Source organism: Pleuronectes platessa, chromosome 17, assembly GCF_947347685.1.
Source record: "Pleuronectes platessa chromosome 17, fPlePla1.1, whole genome shotgun sequence".
Lineage (NCBI taxonomy): Eukaryota > Metazoa > Chordata > Actinopteri > Pleuronectiformes > Pleuronectidae > Pleuronectes > Pleuronectes platessa.
In genome coordinates, this window is record NC_070642.1 from 9,687,600 (window position 1) to 9,699,192 (window position 11,593).

The following is an 11,593-nucleotide window of genomic DNA, read 5'->3' on the forward strand; positions in this document are numbered from 1 at the left end:
ACAGACCTTTTTAAATGCCATTGCTCTTTATTCTGCCGTGTTGGAACAGGACAGACAAAGAGATGGAGGGAGGAAGAGAGGGATGGAGAGATAGTAGGGTTGGCAGATAGTTTTTTTTCTTTCTGCCCATAAAATGACATACAATCAGCTTGGCTCAGCAGGGGGTTCATTTAACACTTGAAGGGGAGTACCGGGGGAATAATATACTAAGTGAGGGTCTTTTGAATGACTTTAGAGCCGAGCTTCTTGTTTAACGATGTGCTCAATTATATAGATGGATGAATGGCAGCTTTGAACTAGAAGAGCAGAGTGTCCTTTTGGGTTCACTGAAATTCTGTCTACTGTAAAAGAAAAGTACCCTCTAAAATATGCAGCAGGTAGTTTTACAGAGGAACCTGAACACGGTACGTGCCGAGACTGGAGAGGCAACATTAGTCCTGTGTGATATGAGCATCTACACTGCACGTTTCTATCATCTATTGGAACCAAAATGGCTGATTTTAACTCAACCCGAATTCCAAATGATCTCAAACAATCATCAACTCCAGTGTGTGGTTAGCAGCTGTCAGTAAAAACATTTACTGGTCTTCTAAAGCGGTTTTTCTGACATGATTTTCGGGAAATTTCCGAAATTTTTTGATTGGAACTTCCTCCATTCACATATGAAGAACACAGCAGGAGATTGTCTCGGTTGGATACGTTCACAACAACAGGAAAAAGTCCAGAACAATCAAGCGAGCAGTAATGGCTGGGGCTGTGCAGGAGGCAGGGTGACAAACAAATCTCGATGCCTTTATCGCCAAAAGATCTCAAATCCTGTTGTCTTTCCAAGTTGACATCTTCGCCTGCGTCTTCTGTGAGTACCACACCTCTTTTTTATCCTGAGATATTTCCATTATCACGTCCATCCCTTGTGATGTCCTAAACACGCCCACTGGCTTGAAGAGAATTTCATGGATATTCCCAAGCTGAATTTCTGTATGGGCTCAGTCTGACTTTTCATGTACATTTTCTAAAGGGGCGGGCAGGAAAAAGACCGGAGCAACTGACTCGGACGTTTGCGTTCTCACATACAGAGCCTCCGGAAAATGTACGGACGTCAGTGCACGCCTGAAAGCAGCTTTAGTGACAAAATAAAAGCACCTGTGCAATTCTAAAAAAGAGTCTTTACATCAGTTCTGCCTAAATATGACTGTGGAAGCTACTATTGGTGGAGTTCCTGAGCTTTGAGAAGGGTGGCAGCTGTGAGAGAAAGCAGTGCATTTTGTCAAAAACAATTACTGTTCTGAACAGTAGGCTTAAGGATGGAGAATGGAGACGACACTTCTGCTGCAGGAGTAGTTTGAGAAGTTTCTATGAGTGTCTTCAACAGCTTTTACTTTGAACTTGCCATAATTAAAAACCAGTGACTGCAGGGAGGCTGGGAACAGACTACAAATCTATTTCAGACCAACAGAGGGTGAATGTGTGATAATCACAGGATTAATATGTCTATCAAATCCCCCTTTTGTCAAAGAACTTTCACCCTGGGATGAGAAAAATGGAGGAGTGAGGTTGCAGCGGCGGCGGCGGCGGTGACAAATGATAATGGCAAATGTAAGATGGCAGCCACTTCAAATTGCCAGGGGATTGACGCTGACCGCATGACACTTTGGCGAATCGAGAAAAACTGACAACCTCCCACACGCTGTGAAGTGCAATGCGCCTGACGGGAGCCTTGTGTGTTTCTGTTTGTTGTTCAGCCGCACTCCCCCTTCTACGATGTCGTGAGATTTGCTGCGAGCGTTTCCGAGTCTTGAAGAGATGAGGACCAGGAGTCAAGCGCCATTTGTGATCCCTTGGTGTCCTGTAACAGCTGTCTCCAGCATCAGAGCATGCGGTTGCCGCTATCCCATATTACATCTCTGCCACTCAGCGCCAACGGATCAGCAATCCAATTTCACACAAGCGCGCTCAGAGGGGAGGCCGCGCTGACGCAGGGATGAGGATCTATGCTTCAGCAAAGACGAGCGGTTGTTTGAGGAGGCTGGAGGCGCGGCGGTCAGGGGGAGGGAAGATTTCCCCAAAGAATTAGACTGAAATAGTAACGGAAGTCTGATTGGGGCGGGGGGGGAGATAAAAAAGAAAGAGTGATAAAGTGGGGTAGGGGGTTTCCATGACTGTTACTTTCATCAGCCGAGCCGCAGAGCCCAGAATGAGCCCCTGCTCTTCTCGAATCACATCTGAGCACAAGGAGACAAAGCGACAGCGAGCACTGGAGACAGAACCTCCGAGATGAGTCTGCACTTTCCAAACACGCCGCTTGTTTGTGCAGTGACGTCCGACGCGCCGGTCTCTGCTCCGCCAAAGAGCAGCGAGACAATGATCTCCTGTGTTCTGCTGCAGGGAGAGCAGATGTACAGTATTGGATGACAACATACTCCTCAGCCCTTTCAGCATCACGCACTCACATTGCACAGTCACTGTGACATTAATAGAGAGGAGGCCCGCGTCTCGTCTTTCACAAAAGCAGAGAGGGTATTGGATCTGATATATACAATGACTGGTTATTAGATTGAGGCATCAGGCCGTCAGTTTGGAGCCAGACTCATACGACAGCTGGCGAGCTGAGGATCCGGCTTTTCCATTCCCATCCCCTACGCAGCAACAAAAGGAGAGCAAGCCCCTACTGGACCACCCTCTTTTCTCTATCCAGAGCCGTGCATGCTGCCGTTTGTGCATCTCACTGTAACCAACACAAACCCACCACAAAGCCAGAGTGCTAAGAGGCCGAACTATTTTGGGATATCCATGGTTTCCTGAACAATAACGTGTCTCTGCGGCCTGTTTTACTTTCTCCGAGAAGATTAAAATCCATGAGATGCATCTGAGGCAGAGAGAGAGGACTTGGCCAGATTTGTGATGGGAGAGACAGGTGGTTGGGATGAGTAAATGCGGAGCTCTGCCGCTGGTACAGAAGGTCAGCTGGGATCCTGCCCCTATAGAAAAGGGAAGACAGACACAGAGGGACCCTGGAGGGGATATGACTTGGATGAAAGCCGTGGAACATCCTGTCACTGGGAGATTGACAAGACAAAGATAACACTCGCCCTCGCCCATTCTTTGACCTGCTGCGTTATCATCCCACATCTGCCAAATGTTTCATTTCTGTACAGATTTCTTTCTCCCCTTAAATTAAAACGACAGCCATCAATATTTTCAGTTGACAATAAAAGATGATGATGGCCCGACCGTGTGATGAGGGTGTGAGATTTAATAATAAATCTGTCATCATATTCCTGACTCCTATTTTATAGAAAACTCTTGACGACAAAAGTCTAAAGTCTGACAGTTCCTCCCTTTTATTTTTCTTACATTGCTTTTGCCGTGACAGTTTGACACTTGCTACCTACATACGGCCTGGCATCCACACTACTCTGGAGTTTTACACCCACTAAAATGGAGAAGTTTAGACAGCTGCTGGCCCCGGATGACGTTCGAAAAGGCCGGGGCTGCGTTTTAGTTCGTTCGGTCGGTGACAGACAAGTTTGGAAAAGATGACGTAGGGCACAGCAGCTCGTTGATTGGGTATTTTCGGTCAAGACGTGGCATTCGCTGATCAGACAGGCTCCTATCACGTGATCCCCTTCTGGAAGAAAACAACCAGCATTAGCATCGGCTACTAGTGCAGAGTGTAACATGGATAATCACTTGACTTGACTTTGCCAACAGCTGTTGTGCACATAATACCCTGTTCACGGAATATGTGTTTTTAAATCGTGCAGAAGGGGATTAAGACTGATAAGGAGTCAAAACACTTGCTGGGACAAAGATCATTTTATTTTGAAAAGGCCGACTGAGTTGTCTGCTGTCTCTTAGTTGGTTGTGCTGTCTCTCTCTCTCTCTCGCTGTCTGTCTGTCCTGCCTTGTATCTCTGTCCTTGATTAGCAAATCACTGCAGCGTTGCCTGGTCTGATTCCGAGTGGAAAAGCTCTAATTCTCCCCACATGGTGCCGAGACATCCAGGCCCCAGTGCAATTGCTCCCGGTAAACACACAATCACCGCTGCCTTGTTAACACTCGAAACTTTCCATATATCATCTTGAGGAAAATCGCTGCCTAATCCGCTGCGTTGATCCCTCGAGGTCCACTGTTTCTTAATGACTCTGCTGCAGACGCCCGGCGGTGGATTTGTTTGTCCGCAAACATCATGATGATGTTTGTGTTGAGAGAGAGAGAAGATTACAAAGAACAAATGCATGACTAATGGAAAGTAAAACAGCAGCGTAGGAAAACTGTGATGCTTTGTTCTTAAACTGTCAGAGCAAATTAAAATCTGGTGCACACATTTAACTAGTCGTGAATTTAACCCCCTGGGAAACAACATGTACACACATGTATGGTGCCAGGAGTTAAAATCATTGTTTTCCTAGTGAGATGAAATAAATGCAGAATGGGCAAAATGGAAGTGCCATTTCTAATAGTGGCACGTCTCATACTGGAGGGCAACTTTCTGCACATACCCACCGAGGGCTGTTTTTATCCAAACTGACATTTCAAGTAGACGGACGCGGCGGAGAGAGCTTGGTGTCAGACACGCTGACTTTTGGCGCTGAAACCCCCCCCGACAGATGCATCACTTTACCACTTAAAAAAGAAAAAAAAATATGCAACAGACCTCTGGCCCTACATATTTAAAATCGCATAACTGTTCAAACACTGAGAGTCTGCTAAAGAGACGCTTGACTCACGTACTGAAAAGAAAAAGAAGCCTCAGGTCTTACATGATGTGGCGCGTGGATAATGAATGAAAGCTGCCGCCGTGCATTTCTCATCAATCAATTTGAGTCTGCTTCTGAGGAATTGTTTTCTAAGAGACGGATTCTGTGGCGTTTTTCACCGCGAATGCAAACGGCACGCAGCGGGATCTGCGATAGGACGACGACACGCACATTAGCAGCTAATAAATCAAATCCGGGCGGCGCTGCGTGAGGATTGTTTACCTTTCTGCTCCTCAGAGAGAGATAAAGAAAGAAAAAAAAAAAACTCCACCGCTTATAATTTAGTCACTTTGAATCACAATTGGAGATAAAATGTCAACAAACGTCTTTGATTCCTCGGTTATTTGTTGCTGTCAAGATTTGTGGCGAACTATAACGATTCTGGATTATATGATGAAACATGGTGCATCATCAATTTGTGTCTACCGGGATAAGAAAAAGCAGATGGATGACTTTTATATCAAACTGAAGCGACCATTTTTCTTGCAGCCACATGTTTCGTGTTGTCGGCTTTCGATACAAGCGAGCAGGGTTTTCTTTAGGACAGCACGGTGAGGACACCTGCTTTGGAAAGTGTATGATTCCATCACGTCTCCATGGTGGATCTCCACTACTCGATAGAACAATCTTAATTTCCCCTCCTTATCTGAAGCCAATCCAAAAGCTAAGCTCACCTGGCACCATCACCACCACCCTCTCTGTTCTGTCTCCCTCCTCCAGCTTGCTTGCCCCCCCCCCAGCGTGCACCTCCTTAAACTTTAATCATCTCATATTCAATACCTTTCACAGCGACTCGTCACAAGGTTATGCCAGTTTAAAAAAAAAAAAAAGACTCCTTCCCCTTTTAGCCTCAACCTCAATAAAGATTCAGTCATTTCACAATCCTCTAGTCGGTTCATTACCAGGCAACCGGAGAGGTGTTCATGGTACAAGGATTTTTTTTGTCTTGATACAGATCTTTACCGGAAATAAAGCCTTTGTGATGCACACACACCAATACTATTACTACAGGTCCCTTACAAATGCTGAATGTTTCTATTGCCGGGCAGAATCTACTTTATCGTCATTTCTTTGCCTTTTCACTCATGTTTCTAGAAAAATGACACCAGTGCCTCAAACTGGTTGAAGATAAAAAAAACTCCTTGAGACGAGGTATTTTCTTTTCTTTTTGTGAGATTTCTTTCTTTCAGTTTTTTTTGATTGTGGCAGAGTGAGGCCCCGAAACCTGCTGTTCTCTGGATACCACGTTGTGTTGGCCGCAGCACGGGGTCGAGTTGAATCAATTGGCGAGCTGACTTGGTTGAAATCAATGACCAGCAAGACACAATGTGTGATTTTGTTTGAAGTCTGGCTCTATTGATTGGTGCTACCAGAACTTTGGATTTTATTTTTCACTTACCTGAGCTATAATGACAACTTACAGTGAATACCAGCTCTCAAAACAGACCTTTTCAAACACGTGACGAGTACAGACTTACAGTGCTTTCAAATTTTCACATTATCATTGCTCTTAATGAGTTGGAGAGTGGCAGTAGGGCAACACACTTTTTTTGGAATCATTGCTAGGAGGAGCGATCACACGTGGGATAGTGGCGTCTTCACAATAAAAGTTGTATGGCAAATAAGCCAGTAAAAAGAAGTGGATGTATAGTGATGTTTTCTTGGAGACGTGCTCAGCCGAACAGAACGATTCTGTGTCGCTGAGGAAAACCACTTAAACGGACTGCCAGCAGCAGGTATTACAGTGAATCATTTTCAGATGAAGATCAAGCAGCAGCAGCAGCTATTCTACCTCCGGCTGCAGCAACGCTCGACTTCAGGATGGATTTTAAAGAATTAAAAATGTAATGTTCAAAACATGAAGTGGATCCATCTTCATTGTTGATCAAGACGTTAGCTTATACACAAGTTCACAATTTATCAGAATAAAAGCTCTGTAATTCTGCTCGATATAACATGTTGCAGCAATACAACAAACGTTGCGCTTTTACTTTGTAGAGAAATTGCCAAAGTCGCATGTTGTTGCCATGACAGAGATGACAGCTTTCATGCATTTTTATGTCAGTGTGATGTGCGATAAAAATTATTAGTTAATAGGATCATCGAAATGTTTCTGAGACAGTGCAGTGAAAAGAAGGATGAAAAAATCTATCTTAAACAATAAGACTTACCAATGAGAAAGATTCAATCTTCCTATTGTCAGACTAGTTTGACAAAACATATTCTCATAAACAACGAGTTCAACTAACTTCATTATCAGCAGGAAAACTGTCAAACTATTACAAAATGCGAAAGGGTAATCTGCAGAAAAACTTTAAATCCATCACGTTGAACTCTAAAGATCCCTTTAGCTGCCGCTATCTGACCAGAGTAACACAGGTCCCGAAGAAAGCCGACTTACTTGGAGTTTGCTTCCGACAACATTTGACTAATGAGATGCCCACAGGCGAAAAACAAATAGCGCATTCCACCGACTTGAGACTGCTCCGTAGATCAGAGAACAGCCAAGTCTACCAGCAAATTTCTTTGAACGAGATGAATAATATGCAGTGTTTCCAGAGTAAACAGCAAAAAAGCATATGGGAAGAAAGGATATTATCTTGATGCACTTTTCATATCAATAACTACTTATTATTTTAATATAACCAGTGGCTCCTGCATTTGTGTTCAATAGGCACTGAGTAAAGAAATAAAAAGTCCAGCACTGCTTCTATTAAAAATCAGGGGAGGATGGATTAACATTTTCATATGAAGGGATCAGGGACCCATGCAAGGAAATCCATGTTTCAGTGGGCTATCTGTGGGAGGAGACTTTCTGAGCAATGTTTTAGCACAGAGAGACTCCAGCTCTGACCCATGTTTAAACCCTATAAAATCCTGACAAACACTAATGAACAGGCTGGAACATTAGTATGCGAAACCAGCTGTGCATAGCCGTTTCACAAAAGCTTTCTCAGGAGCTGAATGGACACAACTCAAAAAGGTGTCAAATAAAAGGTGGCTTCGGATTTTAATAAGCAGGTTGAAAACACTGAGTGTAATGGTGTGTGGTTTGTAGATTGTACACAGCCAGGAACAAAACAAACGACAGAACAACAACCCCCCACTGGTGACAAAAAGCTACCTGGCGTGACTCAGGCACAAATCATGTTCTTCAGGTGAGGGGATATGTTAAAGTTATATTCAAATTACACAGCAAACAGCAATGTTCAATCATGATACACTGACCATAACGAACAGTGGAAGAAAAACACAGGTGACTGGCGAACTGTGTTGTTTCTTCGTCATAAGTCATTTACCATGGAGGTTACGGGCAAAGCCATGAGTACAGCAGATGTGATGCAATGATATGGCAAACTCGCCGAAAATATAATACAAAAAAAAAAAGATATATCATTGTGAAAAATGTAGCTGTTGTTTGACTTTTGTTTTTGTTTTGAAGGTTTGGTTTTCTTCCATGTCTGATCCATTAACATGGAGGAGGCAGGGTTTTTGGCTCATACTGCAGTCAGCCACCAGGGGGGGATATCAAGACACTTTGCCTTCACTTTTGGGGCGCTGTCATGTTGTATAGTTTTATATAAATTTTATTGGTCAGATCTTTCTTAATGCTGATAATGAACACACACCCCTACAGCACCAGGATGGTAAAATCCACAAGAATTGCACACTGATGACATTTTGTTTAATTCACAGCAGCTACTGACCTAACATGAGCTTTCTTGGCTTGAAAGCCAGATTGAAAGGGGGGTTCATTTTTCTCGCAAACCCAACCAGCTAAGGAATCACTTAATTTGATAGAACATTTCATTATCGCCTCAGAACCAACAAAACTCAGAGTATCACATGGAAGAACGAGCCCTGTTCATCAGCAGGATACCGATATAGCTGTGGTTATTACTAACGTGGATTAAGTGTGCACGGCAACTATAGATCCATGTCAACGCCACAGAAATTCATAAAAATTAATTATAGGCAGGGTACAAAGCGTAGCTCTATGTTCACTTCAGTCCACTGTTCCATGTGGTTAGCTTTACATCAGGATTCACAATATGGCCAGATGGTGCTTTGCAACTCTCAGCAGTTGTTTTACACACACCCACACACACATTTACACCTATATGGGCATGTGCATGCCACATACACACACCAACACCATCATGTCAACAACATTGATACAACACACCTGTTCTGCAACCAGTTTTACTATTAAGCTAAATCCTTAGTTTATTTACAGTTTCTATACACCGTCATATGTTATATGTCACCTACAGGAAGACTGACACACCCGTACCTGTCTAGCTATTGGACAATGTGCCCACGAGGGCCACCGTGTTTATGAAGAGAATCTCCAAACAGTGGAGATCAATAACAGCCTGTCAGCTTTTTAGTGTAGCCATGGACAGAGCTGAGACGGAGGGACCACAGAGAGAGAGATGCATCCGTCCATCAGACTCCTTGTGACCCCCAGCGGCTTTGATCGAAGATGACAAAAGAGAGAGGGAGCAACCGAGGACAGCAAACAGCTTGGAAGGAGATGGAAAGACAGGCTACTGTGGCGTTGGCCAGCACTCAAGTTCTCTGCATCTTTATGCTGCAGTAATTAAAGCAGAGCCCAGACTCCGGGTATTTCCCTTTTTTAAATCTTTCTGGTCTCTGCTGCCTGCGATACAAAGGACTGTCAAAGGCGAGACAAAGCAGAGAGGTAGATCCCCGAATATGGCTCACAGAGTGGCATCTAGGGACGGACCTGCATAATATCTGCTGCTCACGCGCACACACAATCCCACATATAGTGCAACTTTAAACAAATGTGCACTCACATGCAAGGCAAGGCACCTAATTGCTCTGGCAGCCATTGAATGATGACAATGGCCACAGTGGGAGTTGGCCAGACTTTGTCAGGATGTATGTAATTATTCAGCTGCACAAAAGCGAAGGGCAGATGTGGTGCCAGAGCAGATTTACTGTGTCTGTGGTCACTGAATGCAGCGGGGTATCTAATGATACACGTACAGGCTAAATTACCAGAGCATTGTTTACCTCTGCTATTGGAGTGCAGGCCCCACTGAGAGACCAAGAAGGTGCTGAAGAAGGAGAAGAAGAAAAAGAAAGAAACGCCAAGACGGATCCGCTAAGGTTCAAATTAAAGCAAATGATCTGATAGTGGGGAGGAGAGTTGAGAGAAGATGAATGGAGGCAGAGGCAGGGGAGAGGCTGGAAATGTCCAACTCTTTCTCTCTGGAAAAAGGCCCCTCTCTTCACACGCTGCTGACAGCCAGATAGCAGGCAAAGCCCTGGACGAGTGGGTAAACATGTGCCATTCTCTCTCCACTGCACCGCTCACACATTTCCAAGCTGCACTTTCATGTATAAGGTCTCAGCATATATGAGAAATGGCCAAATTAGGGATGAATACACAGAAGCTAAACTCAAAGATGCTTTTTCTGTCACTTGAGGCCTCATTATAAGTTTGTGTTTTACATATTTTGGTATATACCAATAGATTGTTACTTCATGACCATGTGACACTTCAAATACGATTAATCCCTTCATTAGGAATTAGAGATTTGAACAGAGGGAACACATATTTCTAAGAGAAATGTGTTGTTAAAAAGGCTATCGTATAAACTCAGTGTGTATCTATGGATGTGGAACTTTGTGTGTCTGCTTATTTGGAAAAGCACCACCTCTAACCATCAGTTCTGACTGCCGCACCCGGCTGAGCCTCTGTCAGAGGTCACATACATAATGAAAGAGGAAATTACCAAGGAGGCAAAGGCACAACAAATCTGCCATTTGGCACAGAGCGAAAAATGAAGATGGAGCAAAAATAGTGTGCCAGGAATGGGGCACTGGATGGGGAGAGTGTAGCAGAAGTGGACTGGGGATAAGGTTGAAGGGTGCAGGAGGCAGCACAGAGAGAGGGACAGAGGGAGAGTGAAGGGGCTTGAAGGGCTGAGGCAGTTGAACCATGAAGACAGGCATATCAGGGAGTTGGACAGGGCAGAACCGTTTGGAGAACTGGAAGCACACAGGAGAAAAGGAAGCTGGAAAGCTTCAAAAGCATGTAGAAAGTTGGAAAGTGCATCTGGCTGGGGAGTCTTCACAAATTTCAAAGTTGACACAGGGACAGACAATGACTTGAAAGAAACTTGACAGAGCAGGAGGAAGGGCTCGGAGGTTTCCAAGACAAGTCAGAGGAAGCAGGTGTCCAGGCATTGATCTGGATGAGGCTCTTACCTTGGCCGACGCCGGAGCCACGGATCCGGCTGCCGCGATGCACCGCTTGACCGCTATGTCGCCGCTGGATGTTGTCACGGCAACTGTAGCCGGGATGGGGAGGAGAGAAGGAATCACCGGGAGGGGGAGGAGTCCCGGACGGTTGTTGCCATTGACGACGGCGGAGGCACAGCTATGATTGGCTCCTCCATTGTGGAGGCCCGAGGGACGGATGTCTCTCCGCTCCCAGGGTCCTCGGTAGTCCCGCTCAAAGCGGTGGTGGTGGCGTGACATCACTTCCTCTTCCTCTCAGAGGGAACCACGGGGGCAGGCCTGTGGGAAAGGGAGAGAAAGGAGGTGTAGGTCAGATTTAAATATTTTTTTTCATTACATCTATGGAAATAGAAGAGAAACAGACACAAAGGAAGGGTTTTCAAAGACTTAAAAAAGACAATGAAGGAACGAGACACGGAGCGAACTGAGGAGAGAACATGTTCACACGGAGGTGTAAACGCTCGCAGCATCTGCTCACGCTGCACCTGACTGACATGAGCACACCGCAGCTCATTTGTTGCCTCTAACTCCTATTCTCTGTCATTAATGGGGGCTGC

General features: G+C 44.8%; 1 protein-coding gene across 1 annotated transcript in view; it reads right to left on the minus strand.

Annotated features, from left to right (window-relative positions):
- Positions 1-11,276, minus strand: part of LOC128460258 (kelch-like protein 29) — a 146,652-nt gene extending 135,376 nt beyond the window's left edge. Inside the window, exon 1 of the mRNA XM_053445355.1 lies at positions 11,025-11,276. Coding sequence (XP_053301330.1) covers positions 11,025-11,276 — 252 coding nt within the window. The remainder of the gene's footprint in view (positions 1-11,024) is intronic.
- Positions 11,277-11,593: the final 317 nt, after the last annotated feature.